Source organism: Coregonus lavaretus (genome assembly GCF_964263955.1).
Source record: "Coregonus lavaretus genome assembly, chromosome: 11".
Lineage (NCBI taxonomy): Eukaryota > Metazoa > Chordata > Actinopteri > Salmoniformes > Salmonidae > Coregonus > Coregonus lavaretus.
The window spans coordinates 40,597,763-40,623,177 of record NC_139998.1 but is presented as its reverse complement, the minus strand read 5'-3'; the positions used below and the strand labels follow the sequence as shown (position 1 = coordinate 40,623,177).

General features: G+C 42.9%; 1 protein-coding gene across 6 annotated transcripts; it reads right to left on the bottom strand.

Moving 5' to 3' along the window:
• Positions 1-561: 561 nt before the first annotated feature.
• LOC311137461 (serine/threonine-protein phosphatase 6 regulatory subunit 3-like) lies at positions 562-20,315 on the bottom strand. Of its 6 annotated transcripts, none has more exons than XM_084171979.1 (25): positions 20,121-20,315; positions 11,812-11,978; positions 11,450-11,683; positions 11,067-11,253; positions 10,807-10,944; positions 10,654-10,719; positions 10,457-10,569; positions 10,221-10,334; positions 9,574-9,703; positions 9,069-9,221; positions 8,656-8,814; positions 8,506-8,570; positions 8,180-8,295; positions 7,996-8,081; positions 7,751-7,837; positions 7,327-7,424; positions 6,524-6,578; positions 6,065-6,195; positions 5,796-5,917; positions 5,450-5,654; positions 4,080-4,177; positions 3,815-3,989; positions 2,340-2,459; positions 1,930-2,022; positions 562-1,812 (listed from the first exon to the last, which is right to left on the bottom strand). In XM_084171979.1, the coding sequence occupies exons 3-25, from the start codon at positions 11,674-11,676 to the stop codon at positions 1,761-1,763; spliced, it is 2,790 nt and encodes a 929-aa protein (XP_084028105.1). In that variant the 5' UTR covers positions 11,677-11,683; positions 11,812-11,978; positions 20,121-20,315; the 3' UTR covers positions 562-1,760. The 6 variants fall into 6 exon arrangements, with proteins under 6 accessions (XP_084028105.1, XP_084028106.1, XP_084028107.1 ...); XM_084171980.1 differs by having other exon boundaries at positions 1,930-2,019; XM_084171981.1 differs by having other exon boundaries at positions 7,327-7,406.
• Between the last annotated feature and the right edge of the window lie 5,100 nt (positions 20,316-25,415).

The following is a 25,415-nucleotide window of genomic DNA, read 5'->3' as shown; positions in this document are numbered from 1 at the left end:
GCAGTGTTTCAAGTGTATAACCGATTTATTTAGCTTTACAAGTATTGTAAATTCATTGACAGACTCTCCTCCTCTTCCTGCAGCACCTAGACATGTTTGTTTAGTCACATACACCGGATGTGAAATGTGTTTTATGGTCAGCCATAGTAGTACTGCGCCCCTGAAGCTAATTAGGGTTAAGTGCATATCGACAGATTTCTCCACCTTGTCGGCTCGGGTATTCGAACCAGCGACCTTTCGGTTACTAGCCAAATGCTTCAACCACTAAGCTACCTGCTGCGTGATAGCTCAGGGCTGCTGAGAACAGTTAGTTTAAGTAAATGTAATTAACTAAATATTATATTAACATTCATATTCAACTCTGACCTATTTCAAAAGGAGGCAGGACAGTACGCAGAATTTGAGCAATACTCTTAGAGAATTTACCATTGAATAACCTTGGAAGCAAGTTGAGACAGGAGTCACAAGTAGTAATTACAGTAAAACATCAGGAGAGATTAATCAAACAGTGCCCTGAGTCAATGTCATGTTACGAGTAATTATTTTGAGATTAACACAATACAAGGTGAAATGTAGTATCTGAGAAAATAGGGTAGAAAAGTGCTTATATAAATAGTTTATCCCCTTCCCATTGCTGGCACAGATACCTTTTTATTAAAAAAAAAAAAAGAATCAATGGTTGATGCATGATTGAAACAATACCAAGAATATTCATTACATCCCCATCATTCTGCAGGTAGAAAGGTTGACTTGATACGGAAAAGTTTTAAAATGGGACCCATTTACCACGAGCCTTCAAACAGTTTTAACACTCAGTAGCTACATGCAACTGGAAACCATCTTCTACAGTTATTCACCTTGGGGTTTGTACAGTTTAATGTTGTCAAGGGGGAGAGAACATGGGTGTATTATTTACGGAATCTGTTTTCTTTTAAGAACCAAACTGAAGCAAACAGATTAAAACAAGTTTCTATTGGACATATTCAGGTAGGTCCCTCCCCATTCTGTTTAAGAAATGTTTCATTGTAATTAATGTCTTGCAACAGAATCTGCAGAATGCATACACCATGTGTATGGCTCTTAGTAACATAATCTACCTTAATAATAAATTAAGTTAAAAACCATACCAAAGGTTTTCAAATCTTGCTCATGTTGAAAGGATAGAATACAAGAAACATTTACAAATAATACCTGTGGCAAAATAAACTTTTTGATTATTTAAAATCATTGAGTCCCTACTAACAAGTGTACTGATAAACAGACCAACATTGGTTTCCGATTAACATGTCATGGTAGCTATGGCATTTAGTTGGAAATTACATTTTGTGCAGGAGGAAACCCTATCAAAAACAGCTTATTTTGGTCACACTAAGTGTTCCAATTGGTATATTTCAGTTATTAATCTTGTTTCTGTATACATTTTCTTTTTATAAAATATTTTATTCATACAATCATTTTAACTATATCAACATTATTTAACTTTGAGTGGCAAGATATCAGACAGATCAACCTCATAAGAACAATAGTATATAAACGAATGCAAAAAAAAAAAAAATCAGTTTCCATTACAGTATGTTTCTCTCTTCATTCAGTTCCAACTTTCTGTACAACTGTCTGCAATAGCCTATTATGAATATTGCTGGTCCTGATCTGGTGAAGTTAGTGCAGCAGCAGCTCTGACTCTGGGCTTGCACTGCCCTCTACTGGTGACCCAGGCAGAGAGCTGTGTGTTGCAGGAACAGGCTGGCAGGAACAACATATCACATCGGGCCATTCACAGCTGCCTCTGGTGCGACCACGCTCTGCTGTGTTCTGTAGTGGTGCAGAAAGAGAGGCCACAATGTAACACACTGGATGACTTCACACTTCACTAGTGATAAGACATGCCAGACTGTGGAAAGCCAATCTTTGATTCTAGCTGACACTTACTTGGCTTTGTCCATTGCTGTTCCTTCTTCTAGGGGACCATTAACAGCATCACTGGGGACTTTTGATTTCTCTGTTTCTGAATGTTTTGCACTGCTGAAAGGGAATAAATTAGAGGAACTCATGAGTTGCTGGTGGACAATTAGAACAGGTACAACAGCATGTCTGTAAACAGCTCACTTGTACTAGACAGTTCAAGTGAAGGTGGGGCAGCAGGTAGCTTAGTGGTTAAAAGCGTTGTGCCAGTAATCGAAAGGTCGCTGGTTCTAATCCCCGAGCCGACTAGGTGAAAAATCTGTCAATGTGCCCTTGAGCAAGGCACTTAACACTAATTGCTCCTGTAAGTCGCTATGGATAAGAACATCTGCTAAATGACTAAAATGTAATGTAAAGTATGAGTCATGGAGCCAGACCTTGGTTTCAGACAGTTGCTGGCAGGCTGGACTGATGCAGAGACACCCTTCTCTGGTGTTCCACTCTCCCCCACAGTGTACTTAACAGATGTGTCCTCTGAGGTAAACTTCTCATCCTCACTGCAGAGGAAAGGAACACATTTACAGAGCTCTTGCCATTTCCAAATATACAGAAACCCCCCCACCGTTAAGACACAGCCCGGAAAAGACTGATGCATGCAGAATGAGACAGAAAGACCACAAAGCCATGGGGTAAACAAATGTGTTGAAAGGTAGTTGGCGGTTAAAAATGGATGAAAGGATCAAAATGTACACTAAATGGAAAGAAGCAGCAAATTCTCTGACCATCCACTTACAGGAGTTTGCCTCTTTAAGAGTGAGCTTGTTTTGAGGAGCAGAGCATGGGGTGATTATGACCGTTTTAGAAACTCACTGAATGGATCAAACTCATGTCAGCCATCAGTCTTGCTTTTTGTCATTAAACCACAACAATTACCTCACCATAATTACTATACAAAACTAACACGCACCAGGACATTATGTATTTGGGTCCTACAGCCAATGTTATTTAAATAATTGACGAGGCAGTTATGTAAGGTAGGCTATTTATTTAATTAATTTAACCAGTCAAGTCGATTTAGAACAAATTCATGATGACCTGGTAAAGTTAAGGGCATTCACTAAAAACAACTACCTAGATGGCATTTTGAAGGTCTTTGATTTCCAGATGCAATTTTTAAAATGAAGCTCATTTCAAGTAGAGCTGAGTTTTGCATGAGAACAGGACTACTGTTAGTCTAGGACTCATCTCTCCAGTTTATTCCAGCCACCTCACAATGCCATGTGCTGCGAACTTAAGCCAATGAGATACCAGCACAGGGAGGTGGCGGATACATAATGAAGACTGCTTTCGCCAATCCACACCCAGAACTGAACAACAGAAAGAGAAAAAGGCCAATTCAGAAAGCCTGGGCGGCCATTTCATGAAATCATTGACGACGAGCGACGACCAAATCAATACATCTGAGATAGACATGCAAATGGAGATGGCAAAATAATTAATAATAAAATAAACTCAGCGGCTGACATGAAAACAAGACACGGCAGACATCTGCCCCCCGATTGGCTGTACATACCGATAAGATTTCAACACTCTGAAGCCACACGCACACCAGAGAGAAAGAGGAAGCTCATGTTGTAAGTGTTGCAGTTAAAGTGAAGGACAGTTTCTCAAACAACAGACAGACAGCAATGTAGGTTCGGCAGATTTGGTGATACAAAAATGGTACATAGACATTTTTACAAGTCTACTGGACTGTCCCTGCCTTGCCTGGCTGGAACTCACTCAGTGTAGGGGGAAAACTTGGCAAGGCACAGCAGTCAATTCCACATGCACTGTGAGGTGAATGGCTGTGTTTTAAGGGAAGGATTGGTGACAGGAGGAAAGGGGTATGGTGTGTTATCAGAATCCTTACCTCTTGAAAACAGCAGTTTCAGTTTTGGCATCTACAGTAAGGCTAACTGTCTCCTTCATGGAGCCGTTGGTGACCGTCTCAGTGGTGACAGTCTCCTCTGCGTCCGAGCCTCCGGCTTTCCTTCCAGGGGAGCAGGGTAGCTGGGCTGCCTCGTCCCTTGGCCACAGGTCAGAAACTAGGACATCACACAGGGATAGCATTACACAGTGATCAATGAGTAAGAAGTAAAACGCGTATTCCTGTATGGCACTGTGGCAAAGCTCACCTTCAGGCTGCATTGGTGCGTTGACACCTAAGGGGTCCCCTGTCCCTATGCAGGTCTCCATCGCTACTGGGGAATTGCTCCTCAAATGAATTTTGGGTCTGGAAGATCAAAGGTAAAGATGCATGGGAAGAATATAAAGATGCATGGGAAGGCAAGGGAATAAACAGAACACCAGTCACCCCCATCCTTATTCAAACTACACAACCAAAAGTATGTTAACACCTGCTCGTCGAACATCTCATTCCAAAGTGGGCATTAATATGGAGTTGGTCCCCTCTTTGCTGCTATAACAGCCTCCACTCTTCTGGGAAGGCTTTCCACTAGATGCTGGAACATTGCTGCAGGGACTTGCTTCCATTCAGCCACAAGAGCATTAGCGAGGTCAGGCACTGATGTTGTGCGATTAGGCCTGGCTCGCAGTTGGCGTTCCAATTCATCCCAAAGGTGTTCGATGGGGTTGAGTTCAGGGCTCTGTGCAGGCTAGTCAAGTTCTTCTACACCGATCTTGACAAACCATTTCTGTATGGATCTCACTTTGTGCACGGGGACCTTGTCATGCTGAAACAGGAAAGGGCCTTCCCCAAAGTGTTGCCAAAGTTAGAAGCACAGAATTGTCTAGAATGTCATTGTATGCTGTAGCGTTAAGATTTCCCTTCACTGGAACTAAAAGGCCTAGGACGAACCATGAAAAACAGCCCCAGACCCTTATTCCTCCTCCACCAAACTTTACAGTTGGCACTATGCATTCGGAGAACGCATTTCCACTGCTCCAGAGTCCAGCCGACGCTTTGCATTGCACATGGTGATCTTAGGCTTGTGTGCGGCTGCTCATGAAGCTCCAGATGAACAATTATTGTGCTGACGTTGCTTCCAGAGGCAGTTTCGAACTCTGTATTAAGTGTTGCAACCAAGGACAGACGATTTATACGCGCTACAGCACTTGGCGGTCCCATTCTGTGAGCTTGTGTGCTTACCACTTCGCGGCTGAGCCGTTGTTGCTCCTAGACATTTCCACTTCACAATAACAACACATACAGCTGCCCGGGGCAGCTCTAGCAAGGCAGACATTTGACAAACTGACGTGTTGGAAAGGTGGCATCTTATGACGGTGCCACGTTGAAAGTCACTGAGCTCTTGAGTAAGGCCATTCTACTGTCAATGTTGGTCTATGGAGATTGCATGGCCGTGTGCTCGATTTTATACACCTGTCAGCAACGGGTGTGGCTGAAATAGCCAAATCCACTAATTTGAAGGGGTGTCCACATACATTTGTATATAGGATGTACATGGGAGGATAATAATATGGAAATGTGTGTGGCAATAGTGCCACCTAAGGTCTTGGGACTGAGGCTGGTGGGATGAACCCTTACCTGACTGGTGAGAAGTTGTTAGAGAAGTCTGCCCAGCCCGTGGCTGTGTCAGGGGAGGCATTGGGGGAGCTCCAGCCAGCAGACTCTGGTAGGACCGCAGGGGAGGAGGGGGAGGCTGTGGCAGTGGTGGTGGCAGGTGCTCCCATCGACGTACAACTCCCAGTGTCCATGGGTATGTCGTCAAAGTTAGCTGTCCACACAGGCCCTGAAACAACAGGGCAGCCGTCAAAAAAAAAGCCAGCCAAGACATATCATGCAGCACTTTCTTGAGAAGATCACACCAGACAGACCTACCTAACTAAGCACCAACCCAAACCCAGCGTGTCAGTCCGGGACAATCACTCACCCTCACCCGTGTCTACCTCCATTCTGTCATCAGAGCTGGCGTTGTTGGGCTCAAAGGGATCACGTTTCACATCCTCCTCCTCAGAGTCTGTGCTCTCCTCACTATCTGTACTGCCAGAGCTCCTAATGGTTCGAGTCACAAAATGGACAGAAGTCATTCAAACTAATCAATCACCCAACCCAGCAGGTGCTTTGAATAAGCCTCAGAAGGTATGATGTTAGTCATTTTAGATATTTAATTTAAATATCTGCCAAAAGGCACTGCCGTACCGAGGACATCTCTGAGCTTCTGGTGCGAAAGTGACATCTTTCTCATCCCAGATGTCCTCCTCATCAGAGCCTGCATCTTCAAACTGCTGGATCTTCTCCTTACAGCAGGCCTCAAACAGAGCTATATTTGCCTGAAAGACAACACCAGTACAAGGGTAAAGCACAACAAGATACACGAAAAGATATGCTGCGATGCTTCCACTTCATCATTTACTGTACATGGAAAAGAAAATAAGTACGTGCACCATCATATTCATAAGGTAATGGAATTTCAGACATCAGCAATGGCTAATTGTATGTACAGCATTATAAAAATGGTGAACTTCAATGTTTTGGGAGTTAGTGTAGCAGTTTTATTTCTACTACGATTGACTACATCTAGCCTAGAGCACAGTTGGAAAGGACAATATGGCAATCATTTCTATATAAGTGGATAATCCATTACATTAAAATACTTACACTTTCATTTGTATTCAAGGAAAAATTGATGTCTGATATTCTATCAAAGGGAATACTGAAATGTTAAAAGAAAAGAGTTGTTCAGTTATATTAGTGAGACAATGACTTCACAAAATGGCTTCAGGACTCCTCCCTACAGAGGCCCAGTAACAGGTAGAAGGACAATTATGGCACACTAACTCACATTAAAAACAGCTTTATGCAGAAACCCCACCAGCCATTCCCAGTTGGTCATTCTCCACAGGAAGCCAAACCCCAGCAGAATACCCAAATAACAACAAGACCCAGAGAGCAGTGGCACAGAGGAGGGCAGAAGAGTGCTACTTACTCCAAACTAAACGGAATTTTGCAATTACAACTTTACTGTCTGGACTCTGGTCCAAGCAAACCACCAGTCTTTATTGACAGTGACAAGCATTTTGAACTTTACACGGTCATGTATCCAATTTAATGGTAGACCTGTATAATAACAGCTAGTTAAATGTAATCATAAGGAAATTTGACTCATGGGTTGCAGAATTCAGACTGGCATCCAATTTACCTACAGCTTTATTTCTCCACACTAGAGATATCACTTTCCAAACAAACAGTGGCATATTATTTTCATATGTAGATATTAAATTGCAAACATGTAACCTAAACCTTGTACAGAGAAAGAAACTGGTTCACAGAGTCCATTGTTAAGTTAAACAGATAATATATTAACAGAGCACTAGTCTAGTCACCCCAAACCCTTAATAATAAAAATAAAAAAAATGTAATACTAGGTTATGAACAAATCATCATGCAGGATCAGTACTCACTCCACGACATCATCCTGATCGGCAAACTCTTCGTCATTGAAGCCAAACTGCTCAATAAAATTGGACGTCATTTGTTGCATCTGATAATCAGAAAAGGCCTGGCAAACCCAGGACCAACGATAATGATATAGTCTTGGCACTACAAAAGGCTTAAATTCAAAACAATTGGCTAATACTGTAGCTATAGGTTAATAGTTAAGATTAAGAGCACATGCATACTTACATTTGAAAGATACATGTTTAATGTTAATTTAAAAATTATATATATATATATATATATATATATATCTATATATATATATATATCTATCTCAGTACCACTACAAGACATAAGTCCAGTATAATAATGTTATAAACAATTACAAAGACTACAAATATGCAGATTTAGCAGTGTTTCTATAGTCTCATCCAGTTACAGACTTACCTGTTGTAGAGAGGAATCCTGTTGGAATCCGCTGTCCTTGAAGTCTACCTCATCGTCACTGGATGAGTGAATATGGTGTGTGTTCACCTAAGGCACAATGCAAACAACCTTATTACTAAGAGGACAACCATTAGACCTCCTTCAAACAGCATTGGCACTACTGGCACCTCACCTTCCAGTGTAAATACTGTGTACTTTGCAAACATATTTTGGCACTGAGTAACAGGTGTCTGGATCAGACTTACTAGGTCTACAGTGTTTCTTTTGTTTGTGTCAGCTAGCTGACCAGAAGTGAAGGCCTCCCATCTCTCTTTGTCGTCCTCTGTGAGCTCTGAAATAACACAAGATTAGTCTATTCCACCTCAATACAGGAATTCATTTTAGGAGCTCCAACCTAATTTCTGATGGGAGATGTCAAAGCACACTCACCTGAGATGAGCTGCTGTATCTTCTCACCATTGGGGCCCTTATCGCTGTTGTGCACTATTGAGTTGGCTATTCTGGTCAAGTGGCCCATGTAGCCCCGTCTACGTCCACCCTCACCCCTGCAACAGGAAAAACACACTTATTGAAGCCTACAGGAACATTGTGGTGACATTTCTTACACTACATTGAGCCTTATTAAGGGTAAAAACCAAACAGCTCACAAGAGATTTAGACACAAATCTGCAAAGTCCAGTGGTCTAGTAACAGCAGCATTATGGTCTAAATTCATAGTGTAATAAAAAATAAAATAAACATAAAACCGTACTTACTGCTCCTTCTCATTGGAGCTCCATGCATCAAGAATTCTCTGTATAAACTGGCACTTCTGAAACAGCTAAAACAGAGCAAAAAAGTAGTTAATTGACTTGTCCGACATGAATGCCATAATAGATGTAAAGAAAAGGGTGATAAAGCCTCACGTGTTTGATGAGGTGGCTTTCTCTGACAGGCTCTTGGTCCTGATCTCTGTTGATTTCGGGGTTTTCACTTTGGGCTGGGGGCATTGCTAGGATCATCGCAGTGCAGATTTCAACTTGTATATGCAGGAAGTTATTCCATATATACTTGAAGTACATGTCCTGAGAATAAATGGAGAGAGAGAAAGAAATGGCCATTAATTAAATAAAAAATGACCCAAATCAAGTTGTTGAAGTGTGCATCATTTCTGTTGACCTTGGTTATGAGAAGGGGGTAGTAAGGGAACCAATGTCATAAATGAAAGTGAAAACCCTGTGCACAACAGTAAGTCTAGATCCTGGTGCTGGTTTTGGTAGGAACAACTAGTACCCAAAAACAAGTAGAAATCGCACAGACAAAAAGACAGGCAACTTACGAGTATGACTCCTAGAGTGTTGAGGTTGATCAGCTCCATGTTGATGATATGAGTGTTGGTCTGCAGGAGGCTGGCCACAAGACGGACCACGCTCAGCCGGGTGTTGCCCACTGGGGGGTCCAGCACACCCCACGTGGTTTTCATGATATTCTTCTGCAAATATGGGGATGAAAGGAAAAATCAGGCTCTCATTCAGACTAGATTCATTTAACTTGGTAATGCAAATAAAACCGCCATTGGAGTGCACTTGTAGAGTAAACTAGAGGAAGGACCACCCACTGAAGATAAATATGACTCAAAGTTGAACCGAGATTGAGGTAGGAGGATCACAAAAAAGATCTAAAAGATACATGTAGTAATAATTTATTGAAAATATTTTTGTTAGTTATATTTCGCTCAAGTGGATAGCAAAGAGAACGACCTACTCTAATGAGCTTACTAAGCTAAGAAATGTGTGCACTGTTTAGTGTGTGTAAGTAAATTATATAGGTATGTAAAGTATTACCTTTGGGGGTTCCAGCAGCAGTTGATGGAAGTCTTTGAGCCTGGGTCTGACAGCCTCCAGAATGCTCTGATTGACTGAGAATGATGGGTGGCTCATACCAGGGGGACAGATCTCCAAATGGCCCTCAAACCTATACATGACAGTAAGTATTTAGTAAAAAAAAAATTCTTCCTGGGGTCCACATAAAACACATTAATAGACAAGTACATCACAAGGACAGAACTACATGTATTTAAAATAAGAATACATACTTTCATACAAAATTAAAATGCAATAAGGAGGTGCGTCGCAAATAGGCTGACACTTCTCGTTAAATTCCCCTGACATGAATAAAGCTACCTTGTTTCTATAGTAACTGCCCTTAATGGCTCTCCAGGGGTAGTATAGCCTTTCAGTTATCACCCGCAATGGGTTTCCTGGGGTAATATGTCATCTCTTAAAACTTGTAGGCCTTTTGTTACAGTTACCACCTGCTATGGGTTTCATTAGGTAAAATGCAACATTCATGAACATGCATAAATAACAAGGACTTGAAGAAAGAGCAGCATATCAGACAAGCCTAACAACTCAACACTACTAGTATCTTATAACCCTATACCACACAACCAAACCAACATTAAACCCAAAACGGGACATTGTGAACTTACGCTGGTCTTCGTGTCTCAAAGAGAGTCAGGAGAATCTGAATTACACTGACTATGGCAGAGTCATTTTTCTCTTTGTCAAAGATGTTGGATAGCAACTGCTCCACAGTCTCTTGTCTGAGAAAGGGAAGGGGGATAAAAGATAATGCTTTTGCCAGGACAATAAAGTAATACATTGAATATCATGATAGCAACAAGTATTCTTCGCTGAAAGAATCAAGCACAGGTTGTTGACTTACTTTTCCAGTGTGGCCAGTAAGGGGTCGGGTTCAGAGCAGCCCTGAACTTGGAACATCTGATCTCTGCTGAGGCGGATGATTTCACACAGAGACTGGGAAGCGTTGGAATGCCTCTATGTGAGGAGAGAGAGAGACTTGTCAAGACACTGTCTGAAGAAACAGTACTCCAAACAAACAGTTAATGAAATGTAACTTACATCCTCATCCTGAGAAGGCTGGACCATATCAACAAGCCTCTGGATCACCTTCTCCTCGTTCAGCCACTGTGGGTGAATAAGTTACAGGTTGATGATGATTGATCACTAAGAAAATGGACAGAAACTTCAAACTAAGAAAACTCAAACACTCACATTTAAGACATCTTGTCTGAGCTGCTGTGGTTCAATGCAGGTCAGCATTCTGAGCAGCAAGTCCATGATTGCGGAGGTCCCTATGTGTTTAATCATTAAGTCCACAAAGTCTTCCCTCTTCCGCAGAAACTCCACAATCTACAAGACAGTTACAGTTTGTTTAGAAGACACTTCTCCTAGAGCTTTAACAAGACGCGGCAGCATGTCATAAACTCTTCAAAATCACAGTGATTATGACTAGCGGTCTGTATTGATCTCACCTGTTCTGGTTTCCTGCCGATGAGGATGCTAAGGACCTTGCTGAAGAAGCTGGCCAGTAAAGGGTTGAGAGGAGATTCGCTTTGCAAAAATCCATAAAGTTTCATCAGCAAACTTTCATCTTCTCCCAGTCTGTCATTGATCTGTCCAACGTCCGAGGTAAGGAGTTCACAGGATATGTTGGGGTACCTGAAAATAGTGCAAATACAGCATTTGGCGATTTACTCAGTAAAGCCGGCCAACCACACAAAACATCACATAAAGGTCCTGTATAATTTACAGCCTAGCAAGTCACGCTTGCCCCCTTGTGGTTGTAAGGGTATTCCCTTATGAGGTAAACACATGAACGCAAGAAATTCAGAATTGTTCTCAAAACTGTTCTCACTTGTACTTGATCTTCTCCTCCACATCATCACTTGGCTCCTGTGTGATGTAGGTGACCAGGTCTTCCATGCACTGAGGCCGCACCAGGAAGTCCACCAGCTTGTGGTTCTGGGCCTTGCACTCCTGCAGAACATCCTCCTCGTCCATTACCTCAGTCAGAGTCACATCCTCCTTCTCCAGGAGGGTGTCAATGTGAGACGTTGTGTGTAGATCAAACTTCCAAAACATGATGCTTCTGCAAGGAAGGAAAATGGTCATAAGACAAATGGGAAAATACTCAGTGACTCAAAGTACACAGCGCGGGTTGAGATGATTAATTCAAATGGAAAGTAGGTGGCCAAACCAATAGCTTCACAAACGTACCTGACTGGGGTAGAGTCCGTCCAGAGGTTAAAAACAAAATAATGCTTGTGCTCTTTGGGAGTTCTGGCCCATTACAGGCTTCACAGGAAGCAGTGACAAGAGAGAACTTTGGACACAGGACACATGCAGCAGAACGACCACCTCGGCCTCAACAGATCAACGCACACCTGAAACAAAGAACAGAAAGAGCACATTACTCCCTGTACTGGAAACAACTCTTTTGCCCCATTTTTTTTGTCACTAAGTGAGATGTATTATGTTAAGTGCTACTGAAACAAGTAGCAATTTAAGTTGGTAATTTTGGCTTACATTCCTTTCTAAAATAAGTAATGTGTTAAGCTGGTGAAAACATAAATATTTAGCCTAGGTCATAAGACAAACTTTAAAGCTCTAGGAAAGCATTTGGGCCGGTTAACCATTGCTTTTCCATCATCGTAGGAAAAGACTCCACTTCCTTGTCGCCATGTCAGCATCACAACAACTCTGCCCAAAACGGAAGGTGTCTGCACTTTTTGTTTAAACTTTAAAGCATTAAGACAAACTCTACTCAGCTAACCTCTTCTCACGCGAACATACTGGCAACGTCATTGCTAGAACAGAACACTGGGTTTGGTCAAATCACCTTGTGTTGCATCTTAAAATAAAATACCACACAAAAACGATCTATTGGTATTTTTTTTCCCATTAATCCACTGTTGATACGGTCCCAAAACGTTTTGCACGTGATTGTCAGCAGTCAAGTTATAGGATTTTCAAGAAGCAAAGTGTCACATCATCATGATGATGATGCGTTTCACATCATCAGACCAATATCTTAACTTGACATGCAAAACCCTTTGGGACTGTTAACAATGGACTAATGAAAACTTTACCAAACGATAGGAAAATACCACAAACTTTAAAGCAGCAATCAGCAGTAGAAACAATAACAAAGCAAACTCCCCTCCACTGTTTCTGTAAAAAACAGAGGGATGGGGCTGGAGAAATGAAACCACTGTCAAATTCATAGACAGAGCTATAGATGCATGACTGACCATCACGATCCCGAAATGATAGTTTTAACCATGTTTTGAGGCTATATAGTGTTTGTTTACGTTTACTTTGCTTACAAACATTGGAGTAAAATAAGATATGTTGGGTTGTGATGTGGTTAATCCCATGAGGCATTTAAGTTATATTCTTCAAGAATCAATGGGTACACATAATTAATTTATACGTTTTTAAAAAACTGATGTAGCAACTGCTTTTTTCCCCTTTAAGAGGCAACATAACACTGTCAACAACTCACCATAGGAACCAAGCAGTGAAACATGTTCAACGCACACAATAGGCATATGACTCAAAAGATAAACTGATTTTCCACTGTGTACAGCTGCCCCTCAGTAAAAAAACAAAGTATTTTCTGGGAATACACATCTTGTGGGGAAGCCTGGGAGAAATAGGGTTACAGGTTACATAGCAGCCATCACGGCTTATACTAAACCAGCACCTCAGATTTGTGAATGGCTGAGAGGAAAGCAAGCAATGGCTGAGAGGAAAGCAAGCTTATTAATAGACAGCTGGGGCTGGGGGAGAATTGACATTGGCCCCTGTCCAGGCACATGCATGCTTTGAAGAAAGTGTGCAACTCAAATCATTGCTCTATAAAATACTAAAAACAATGTGATTTTCAAAACTAAAAACAGAAATACCAGTACACAGGGGTCAAATTGATTGCCATGGACAACATTGGTTGTCTGGCATTAATTCTGTCTACCATAGGCAACCAAATAATGACAGCAAAACAATTATTTTATGACCAACCAGGAACACAACCTAAGACTGAACAAAGTCCTGTGCCACAAACAGCAATAAGCAGTCAGCTGCTGGTTTCCATTCTAAACATGGCCAGAGGGGTATACTACAAAGCAGGAGCTAAATATTCTGAAATGTTTTGGAAAGATCAACTTGAAATAGGCATGGTGTAATTGCCTCAACAACCAAACACAGACATCTACATTGAACAAAAATATAAAACGCAGTGTTGGTCCCATGTTTCATGAGCTGAAATAAAATATCCCAGAAATGTTCCATATGCACAAAAAGCTTAAATTTGTTTACATCCTGTTAGTGTGCATTTCTCCTTTGCCAAGATAATCCAGCCCATGACAGGTGTGGCATATCAAGAAGCTGATTAAAACAGCATGATCATTTCACAGGTTCACCCTGTGCTGAGGACAATAAAAGGCCACCCTAAAATGTGCAGTTGTCACAACACTTTTATTGGAATTGTGTGGCCTTTTATTGTCCTCAGCACAGGTGTGGAATTGGTATGCTGACTACAGGAATGTCCACCGGAGCTGTTGCCAGAGAATTGAATGTTAATTTCTCTACCATAAGCCTCCTCCAACGTCGTTTTAGAGAATTTGGTAGTACATCCAACCGGCCTTACAACCGCAGACCCATGTATGGCGTCATGTGGGCGAGTGGTTTGCTGATGTCAGCGTTGTGAACAGAGTGGGGTTATGGTATGGGCAGGCATAAGTAATAGACAACGAACACAATTTCAACACACAAAAATACAGTGATGAGATCCTGAGGCCCATTTTCTTGACGGAATCTGTGACCAACAGATACATATCTGTATTCCCAGTTATGTGAAATACACTGCTCAAAAAAATAAAGGGAACACTTAAACAACACAGTGTAACTCCAAGTCAATCACACTTCTGTGAAATCAAACTCTCCACTTAGGAAGCAACACTGATTGACAATACATTTCACATACTGTTGTGCAAATGGAATAGACAACAGGTGGAAATTATAGGCAATTAGCAAGACACCCCCAATAAAGGACTGGTTTTGCAGGTGGTGACCACAGACCACTTATCAGTTCCTATGCTTCCTGGCTGATGTTTTGGTCACTTTTGAATGCTGGCAGTGCTTTCACTCTAGTGGTAGCATGAGACGGAGTCTACAACCCACACAAGTGGCTCAGGTAGTGCAGCTCATCCAGGATGGCACATCAATGCGAGCTGTGGCAAGAAGGTTTGCTGTGTCTGTCAGCGTAGTGTCCAGAGCATGGAGGCGCTACCAGGAGACAGGCCAGTACATCAGGAGACGTGGAGGAGGCCGTAGGAGGGCAACAACCCAGCAGCAGGACTGCTACCTCCGCCTTTGTGCAAGGAGGAGCAGGAGGAGCACTGCCAGAGCCCTGCAAAATGACCTCCAGCAGGCCACAAATGTGCATGTGTCTGCTCAAACGGTCAGAAACAGACTCCATGAGGGTGGTATGAGGGCCCGACGTCCACAGGTGGGGGTTGTGCTTACAGCCCAACAACGTGCAGAACGTTTGGCATTTGCCAGAGAACACCAAGATTGGCAAATTCGCCACTGGCGCCCTGTGCTCTTCACAGATGAAAGCAGGTTCACACTGAGCACATGTGACAGACGTGACAGAGTCTGGAGACGCCGTGGAGAACGTTCTGCTGCCTGCAACATCCTACAGCATGACCGGTTTGGCGGTGGGTCAGTCATGGTGTGGGGTGGCATTTCTTTGGGGGGCCGCACAGCCTTCCATGTACTCACCAGAGGTAGCCTGACTGCCATTAGGTACCGAGATGAGATCCTCAGACCCCTTGGTCCTCAGAGACCATATGCTGGTGCGGTTGGCCCTGGGTTCCTCCTAATGCAAGACAATGCTAGACCTCATGTGGCTGGAGTGTGTCAGCAGTTCCTGCAAGAGGAAGGCATTGATGCTATGGACTGGCCCGCCCGTTCCCCAGACCTGAATCCAATTGAGCACATCTGGGACATCATGTCTCGCTCCATCCACCAACGCCACGTTGCACCACAGACTGTCCAGGAGTTGGCTGATGCTTTAGTCCAGGTCTGGGAGGAGATCCCTCAGGAGACCATCCGCCACCTCATCAGGAGCATGCCCAGGCGTTGTAGGGAGGTCATACAGGCACGTGGAGGCCACACACACTACTGAGCCTCATTTTGACTTGTTTTAAGGACATTACATCAAAGTTGGATCAGCCTGTAGTGTGGTTTTCCACTTTAATTTTGAGGGTGACTCCAAATCCAGACCATGGAAATTTGATTTCCATTGATAATTTGTGTGTGATTTTGTTGTCAGCACATTCAACTATGTAAAGAAAAAAGTATTTAATAAGATTATTTCATTCATTCAGATCTAGGATGTGTTATTTTAGTGTTCCCTTTATTTTTTTGAGCAGATTAGGGCCTAATGAATTTATTTCAATTGATTGATTTCCTCATATGAAATGTAACGTATTATTGCATGTTGAGTTTATCATTCCACTATTAGCGACAGATATATATTATGGACATTTTCTGAAAATACAATGCAAACATTTAAAAGATATCCTGTCTAGCACCTTTTTAAGAATGTTAAACTTATACTGAACAAAAATAGTGTTTCACAGTGTTACTTACCTGCCAGTGTTGTGGTTGGCTGTGATATTCATTGTACCATGTAAAATCGCTGTGAAAAATATTTTCGATAACAAAAAAATATATTGTTTTTAGAGCTGTTTGAAGCTGGTGGACCAAAACCAAAAGTAAAAGGCTGAACTTTTATTTTCGGTTTTGGTCCACCAGCTTCAAAACGATATTTTTGGTTAATGAAAATATATTTCACAGTGATTTAGATTGTACAATGATTCCCTACACTAGTCAGTTCTTCTTTTCTCACAAACTGAAATTGAGCGAACAGTGTAGAATTTGAGCAACCAGGAAGGTAAGTAATACTGTGAAACACTATCAATCATTCTACTATTATCGCCAGATATATTACGGACATTTTCTGGAATTACAATGCAAAAATCCTACCAAAAAACCCTGTGTATCACCTTTAATGAACCAGATTGTTTATCAAAATTAGTTGGGTAACTCATTGATCCTGCTTTGTAGTATCCCTCTGATATGGCAGAAGTGTTTGCTCTCCTTGGAAAACAGCAGCTACTGAGAAGGCTTATGAGAGCACTTAATTCCAATTTCCATCATTTAAAGCTACAATATGTAACTTTTGGGGCAACCTGACCAAATTACATTTACATTTTAGTCATTTAGCAGACACTCTTATCCAGAGCGACTTACAGTTAGTGAGTGCATACATTATTTTTCTATTTTTCATACTGGCCCCCTGTGGGAATTGAACCCACAACCCTGGCGTTGCAAACACCATGCTCTACCAACTGAGCTACATCCCTACCGGCCATTCCCTCCCCTAGACGACGCTGGGCCAATTCTGCGCCGCCCCATGGGTCTCCCGGTCACGGCCAGCTACGACAGAGACTGAAATTCACATCGAAATGTGAGTTATAGATCTTTCAATCCCATTGAAAGCAAGTCTATGTGGTATATCTGTTCTATGTGTACTATTTCTATGCTTCCTGTTCTGAAGTTTCGTTTTTGCATCTTTTACTTTCGTTTTTGTACAACACCTTCAAAACAGCTGAATATGCAATATTTTTGGTTATGGAAAATATATTTCATAGCGGTTTAGATGGTACAATGATTCTCTACACAATGACTGCTTGTTTTGTCACAAACTTAAACTAAGCGAACTATTCAAATTTTAGCAACCAGGAAATAGCAGAGCGATTTCTGCATGGTGCATATTTAAGGCATAGCCCCATCATACTCAGTTGAAAAAGGCAGGACACACAAAGAATACTGGATAGCCAATCCCCAGTGGGTGAAAACAAAAGCAAGAAATATGTCAAATAAATCATAACCGTACAAAACAATGTATACTCAGTCAAACATTAATGTATGACTATTCCAGTGACAAGTGTCAGCAGTTGCCCAAGGAAACAGATTTTGTTTCATTAGCTACACCTTGTACACCAGATAATGTGATACAACCAAAGATTGTTGGTGTCCATTACTGGGCGTTACAGGAAAGCCCCAAACAAACCTCCGCCATAGAATAATAAAGTTCTGAACCGGTTCGAACCAAAAACAAGTACCAGTTTATGTTTGTTACTTTTTAAACCTCTGAAATCATATTGTTTTTACATGTAGCTTGACATTTAGCTGTACCCCCACACATTGACTCTGTACTGATAATCCCTGTATATAGCCTCATTATTGGTTTTTTATTTTTTTTTACTCTAGTTTATTTAGTAAATATTCTATTAACTATTTTATTAAAACTGCAGCATTGTTGGTTAAGGGTTTGCAAGTCAGCATTTCACGGTAAGATCTACACACGTTATATTCAGCGCATGTGACAAATAACATTTGATTTGATACTAAATTACTTCACCAATCATGCAGTGCAGATAGAGAAGCTTGCTATGGAGCGGGCAAGCTATAGCTCAGTGAGTTGTTTACATTGATAATGGACAGACAAGTAAGTGTAGGGCGCGAGATGCAACTGACATTTTGCATGTGGGGAGAGAGAGAGCGAGAGGATGGATGAGGCTTGGCATCTTGTGATGACATGCATTATCTGAATTAGGCCCACAGAATTATACCTAAGGAGGAGTGGCTTCTATGGAGGAACTTTGAATGTCTTTGAACATCAGTTGTCTTAATGTTGTACCAGAGCTAGCTATCTAACAAGCTTGTGTGCGCAGAACGGCACCAGAGTTAAAAACACCTCTTACCTTTTCGTAGTTAATAAATCCAATGTGAAATGTGATAATTATAGTATCCCTAAATAGCATTCAAAAAGTTAATACATTCTCTAATGAAAAATCTCTCCCCATCATCTGAATAACATCAGCGGCCTACAGCTATGCTTCTGAGGGGGAGGGGCATACAAGGGAGCAAACACAGGCAAAGATTTTCAATTGGCAGGCAGACACTGGAAGAAGTTTGATTGACAGGGGCAGTGCTTTGCATAGGCACTTTGTTGCATTTTTTGTGGTAAAAAAATGCCTGGATCATAAAATAACGATATTAACCAGTTCCCATGCTTTTAAAATAACAGTTCTGTTCCGGAACAGTTTAGATCACTTTCGTTCCCAGTTCTGTTCCTTTAATAATTTTGTCATTTTCCGGTTGTGTTCCATGAACCAGTTCCAATGACTGATTTTTTCACAGAATCTAGAACGAATAAAGTATCGCGAAGAACAGGCTAGTTGAAAAATCTATGGCGGCGGTTTGTATGGGGCCTTCATGTAACGCCCAGTGGTGGACACCAAAAATCATTGGTCAAATTATCAGGCGTACAACCTGTACCTACTGTTTCATGTAACTAAACCAGAACTTGTCATCTAACCTAGGTAATATGTTTTGCTATAGGCTTACTTTTGTTTGTCAAGTGTAATACATTGCCCAGAGCAAGGGGTTACATAACATATACGTTACATTGCTGTTTTCCCCAACAAATGGGGCTAATTGCTGTTCAGTGTTCTTCTTACTATACACTACTTTTGAGAGTCTGCTATCAAGCTAGGTAACTTAGCTAATATTGAAATGTCTTAGGACAAACTGGAACTAACTAGCTAGTTATGTAACGTTAACTATTGGGATCAGAAACGGAATTAGCTAAATTCAATACTTCGCGTGACCTGGAGAATCTTGAAACGATGCCAAGACTACTTAGCTAGCTACATACAAAACATCAATAGACAGCTGCTTCATAGCTAGTTAGCCAAGTTGGCTAACTAACTGGATGTGGAGAACTAACATTAACTGACCAGTTAGCAAAATACAGAACGTGGTTTCCCAGTATCTCCAAACTACTAACTAGTTACCTAGCTAACACTACCTACTTCACAGCATATTTGCCCGAAAAGCAAACGCTAACTAGCCAACAAACATTAACGTTAGCCACCTAGCCGGATAGTGGTTAGCTAACGTTAGCTAGCTAACTTAGCTGTCAACAAGGTTGTTCTGTTGGAAGACTTGACGCTCCAACTAGGGTATCTACTTTAGTTAGCTAAAACATACCAACATCTGTAAATAGCAAAAAGGTATAGACACTGTTGGATAACATGCAAACTAGCTAACTAACGTTAGTTAGCATTTTCGGAAGTACCCTAACCAACTCACAGGCCAAACCAAACGGTGTCGAACACTAAAATACGGCTAACGTTAGCTAACAACACTGTGTATTTCAATCGACCCCAATTTACTTTGTCACACACACAATAACACTAACTTACCTTAACTATTGACTACAAGAAACAAGTAAAAACCATTCGGAAATACATCGGTGTAGCTACGTTACCGGTAGCTAACAAGAAAATACTAAAGTTAGTGTTGCTCCGGTTAGCTAGCTAACGTTAGCTGGTCAAGTGCTGTTCGTGTCTCCTCAGAAATGCATGGAATAGCTGGCAAGTACGTACCGATAAACAGCGGTATATGGCGAGTCCCCGGCATGTAGCTTATTGAGCCATTAGCCTAAAGTGTTAAAAGCGAGGAACATTCAAATCCTAAGAAAAAAAATAAGTGTTTACAAGTGATTCTGACAGGCGCGAAAAGGTAGACCATCAGAGAGCACTTTTCAAGATGGCGGTTCCATCAACTTCAACGACCCCTTCCCCCACCACTAAAGTATCTACCTGTCAATCAAACAGACCGGTGGAGCTCTATTGGCTATGAATCACGCCAATCAGACCTACTTCTAGCGAGTTCAGTCTTGTGATTTGGTACTGTACACTGCATACTGTCCACTCCTTTGCGGTAAAAAACGTTGCCGCGTCGAGAAACTCCCATTTTCCGCAGATAGAGGAGGGTGGAACGCGTGAAAAAACAACGAGGGGATTCGATTATCTGGGAGGAGTTAACACCGGGCGAAAAGTGATTGCATACGTTTTGGGAGCCGGACTGCCTCCCGGGCGTGAGACAGGTGCCCCGCTTTGGCCTACGGCGAAATCGGCTCAAAACAAAAGTGATGTAGGTTAACTTGGAGTAATGAGTAGGATTCTGTTTTCACATGCAAAAGTGATTGCTTTTGATACAATGAAAACGAGTTAGAAATGTTGAACATATATTTTAAAGAAAATATGTTTTATGTTTCTGAATGATGCACCATCCTGCCTTCAGGGGCGTCAATTGGGCATGGTAGGGTACTAGCTCAACACCAATTGATGATAGGCTACTAAGTAATAGTTCCAATTAGATTCAAAGGCAAATGCAGTTCAGCGGTATTAGGAGCTGAATTTTTTTGAGGCTGAATTTAGGACCATGCGGACGCCTGAAACCCCACCGAAGAAGAAGATGCGGACGCCTGAGAGCGGGGCTGGCTTAATGGAGAGCAGAGATCTGTATATAACGACGAGATGCTAATTTCCGCCTTAACAATGGGAGTCGTTGGCAACAAGTTTAGGTCCATATTAAGAACATAGAAACGCATTGGTCTTATTTGCACCAATTTTGAACCCTCTTCCTCTCTGTGGAGAGCGCATCGACGCCGCTGCAGGGAATAGAGGGACTTTTTCTCAACACATGGCAGAGGTAAAGATAGTAGATATATTTGTCTAGGTAACTGCTCTACGACGTTACATTAAACTAAACTAGAGGTTAGTTTAGCATTTACATTTACGTCATTTAGCAGACGCTCTTATCCAGAGGGGGGGGGGGGGGGGGGGTTGGGGTAAGGGAGGGGTAGAAGGATGACTTTATCCTATCCCAGGTATTCCTTAAAGAGGTGGGGTTTCAAATGTCTCCGGAAGGTGGTGAGTGACTCCGCTGTCCTGGCGTCGTGAGGGAGCTTGTTCCACCATTGGGGTGCCAGAACAGCGAACAGTTTTGACTGGGCTGAGCGGGAACTATGCTTCCGCAGAGGAAGGGGAGCCAGCAGGCCAGAGGTGGATGAACGCAATGCCCTCGTTTGGGTGTAGGGACTGATCAGAGCCTGAAGGTACAGAGGTGCCATTCCCCTCACAGCTCCGTAGGCAAGCACCATGGTCTTGTAACAGATGCGAGCTTCAACTGGAAGCCAGTGGAGTGTGCGGAGGAGGGGGGTGACGTGAGAGAACTTGGGAAGGTTGAACACCAGACGGGCTGCGGCATTCTGGATGAGTTGTAGGGGTTTAATGGCACAGGCAGGGAGCCCAGCCAACAGCGAGTTGCAGTAATCCAGACGGGAGATGACAAGTGCCTGGATTAGGACCTGTGCCGCTTCCTGTGTAAGGCAGGGTCGTACTCTCCGAATGTTGTAGAGCATGAACCTACAGGATCGGGTCACCGCCTTGATGTTAGCGGAGAACGACAGGGTGTTGTCCAGGGTCACGCCAAGGCTCTTCGCACTCTGGGAGGAGGACACAACGGAGTTGTCAACCGTGATGGCGAGATCATGGAACAGGCAGTCCTTCCCCGGGAGGAAGAGCAACTCCGTCTTGCCAAGGTTCAGCTTGAGGTGGTGATCCGTCATCCATACTGATATGTCTGCCAGACATGCAGAGATGCGATTCACCACCTGGTTATCAGAAGGGGGAATGGAGAAGATTAGTTGTGTGTCGTCAGCGTAGCAATGATAGGAGAGGCCATGTGAGGATATGACAGAGCCAAGTGACTTGGTGTATAGCGAGAATAGGAGAGGGCCTAGAACTGAGCCCTGCGGGACACCAGTGGTGAGAGCACGTGGTGCGGAGACAGCTTCTCGCCACGCCACTTGGTAGGAGCGACCGGTCAGGTAGGACGCAATCCAAGAGTGAGCCGCGCCGGAGATGCCCAGCTCGGAGAGGGTGGAGAGGAGGATCTGATGGTTGAAGATTCTTCACACACAGTAGGCCTTGCTTTGAGTGGGACACACAATTTTGTAAGTTGCAGGATGTCTTGCTCATAAGTGTCTCCTGTGGCTGTGGGTATGGTCTGTGATTCACTGTAGCATAAGATTACCACTCAGCGTTATGAATTGATAACATAAAAATATTGCCTGGCTACTCAGACACCTTGCTCCGGGCAAATGCTACTACATGCCCACAGACATTAGTTTCTTCTCCAGCGGTGAGTCTGGATCTGAGTACCTCTCCGACCGTTCACTGAATTCGAACACATTCGGGGCTTCTGATTGGTCCAGAAACCGATGAGCTGGGCCAGAGCCAGAACACACCTGGGTAAAGAGGTGGTTTGAAAATGTGTCATTGGCTTTGATACACTGATTAGTTAGAGATGATCCAGTCAATGATGACTTTGTTTTCAAATAAAATTTGATTTGTCACATGCGTTGAATACAACAGGTGTAGACCTGACAGTGAAATGCTTACTTACAAGTCCTTAACCAACAATGCCGTTTTAAGAAAGAATACCAAAAAAAAATACAATATAAAATAATAAGAAATAAAAGTAACAAATAATTAAAGAGCAGCAGTAAAAATAACAATAGCGAGGCTATATACAGGGGGTACCGGTACCGATTCAATGTGCGGGGGCACCGGTTAGTCGAGGTAATATGTACATGTAGGTAGAGTTATTAAAGTGACTATGCATAGATAATAAACAGAGAGTAGCAGCAGCGTAAAATGGGGGTGGGGGTGGGGGGGGGGCAATGCAAATAGTCTGTGTAGCCATTTTATTAGATGTTCAGGAGTCTTATGGCTTGGGGGTAGAAGCTGTTTAGAAGCATCTTAGACCTAGACTTGGCGCTCCGGTTCCGCTTGTTGTGCGGTAGCAGAGAGAACAGTCTATGACTAGGGTGGCTGGAGTCTTTGACAATTTTTAGGGCCTTTCTCTGACATGGCCTGGTATAGAGGTCCTGGATGGCAGGAAGCTTGGCACCGGTGATGTACTGGGCCGTACGCACTACCCTCTGTAGTGCCTTACCAGGCAGTGATGCAACCAGTCAGGATGCTCTCGATGGTGCAGCTGTAGAACCTTTTGAGGATCTGAGGACCCATGCCAAATCTTTTCAGTCTCCTTAGGGGGAATAGGTTTTGTCGTGCCCGCTTCACGACTGTCTTGGTGTGCTTGGACCATGTTAGTTTGTTGGTGATGTGGACACCAAGGAACTTGAAGCTCTCAACCTGCTCCACTACAGTCCAGTCGATGAGAATGGGGGCGTGCTCGGTCCTCTTCTTTTTCCTGTAGTCCACAATCATCTCCTTTGTCTTGATCATGTTGAGGGAGAGGTTGTTGTCCTGGCACCACATGGCCAGGTCTCTGACCTCCTCCCTATAGGCTGTCTCGTTGTTGTCGGTGATCAGGCCTACCACTGTTGTGTCAAACTTGGGGCAAACTTAATGATGGTGTTGGAGTTGTGCCTGGCCATGCAGTCATGAGTGAACAGGGAGTACAGGAGGGGACTGAGCACGCACCCCTGAGGGCCCCCTGTGTTGAGGAACAGCGTGGCAGATGTGTTGTTTTTATTTTTTTTATTTTTTTATTTCACCTTTATTTAACCAGGTAAGCCAGTTGAGAACAGGTTCTCATTTACAACTGCGACCTGGCCAAGATAAAGCAAAGTAGTGCAATAAAAACAACACAGAGTTACATATGGGGTAAAAAAAACATAAAGTCAGAAATACAACAGAAAATATATATATACAGTGTGTGCAAATGTAGCAAGTTATGGAGGTACCTACCCTTACCACCTGGGGGCGGCCTGTCAGGAAGTCCAGGATCCAGTTGCAGAGGGAGGTGTTTAGTCCCAGGGTCCTTAGCTTAGTGATGAGCTTTGAGGGCACTATGGTGTTGAATGCTGAGCTGTAGTCAATGAATAGCATTCTCACATAGGTGTTCCTTTTGTCCAGGTGTGAAAGGGCAGTGTGGAGCGCAATAGAGATTGCATCATCTTTGGATCTGTTGGGGCGGTATGCAAATTGGAGTGGGTCTAGGGTTTCTGGGATAATGGTGTTGATGTGAGCCATGAACAGCCTTTCAAAGCACTTCATGGCTACAGATGTGAGTGCTACGGGTCGGTAGTCATTTAGGCAGGTTACCTTAGTGTTCTTGGGCACAGTGACTATGGTGGTCTGCTTGAAATATGTTGGTATTACAGACTCAGACAGGGAGAGGTTGAAAATGTCAGTGAAAACACTTGCCAGTTGGTCAGCGCGTGCTCGGAGTACACATCCTGGTAATCCATCTGGCCCTGCGGCCTTGTGAATGTTGACCTGTTTAAAGGTCTTACTCACATCAGCTACGGAGAGTGTGATCACACAGTCGTCCGGAACAGCTGATGCTCTCATGCATGTTTCAGTGTTACTTGCCTCAAAGCGAGCATAGAAGTAATTTACTCGTCTGGTAGGCTCATGTCACTGGGCAGCCGGTGTAGTACGATTCAATCTTAGTCCTGTATTGACGCTTTGCCTGTTTGATGGTTCGTCGGAGGGCATAGCGGGATTTCTTATAAGCTTCCGGGTTAGAGTCCCGCTCCTTGAAAGCAACCCTTTAGCTCAGTGCTGATGTTGCCTGTAATCCATGGCTTCTGGTTGGGGTATGTACGTACAGTCACTGTGGGGACGACGTCATCAATGCACTTATTGACGAAGCCAGTGACTGATGTGGTGTATTCCTCAATGCCATCGGAAGAATCCCGGTCATATTCCAGTCTGTGCTAGCAAAACAGGCCTGTAGCTTAGCATCTGCTTCATCTGACCACTTTTTTATTGACCGAGTCACTGGTGCTTACTGCTTTAGTTTTTGCTTGTAAGCAGGAATCAGGAGGATAGAGTTATGGTCAGATTTGCCAAATGGAG

What these genes read in the sequence shown, in the direction of transcription:
- LOC311137461 (XM_084171979.1), bottom strand. Translation starts at nt 11,676, where the DNA reads ATGTTTTGGAAGTTTGATCTACACACAACGTCTCACATTGACACCCTC. An exon ending in CGCACCAATGCAGCCTGAAG is followed by an intron (nt 3,990 to 4,079) that starts GTGAGCTTTGCC and finishes GTGATGTCCTAG; the next exon opens with TTTCTGACCTGTGGCCAAGG. An exon ending in AGCAACTGTCTGAAACCAAG is followed by an intron (nt 2,023 to 2,339) that starts GTCTGGCTCCAT and finishes ATTCCCTTTCAG; the next exon opens with CAGTGCAAAACATTCAGAAA.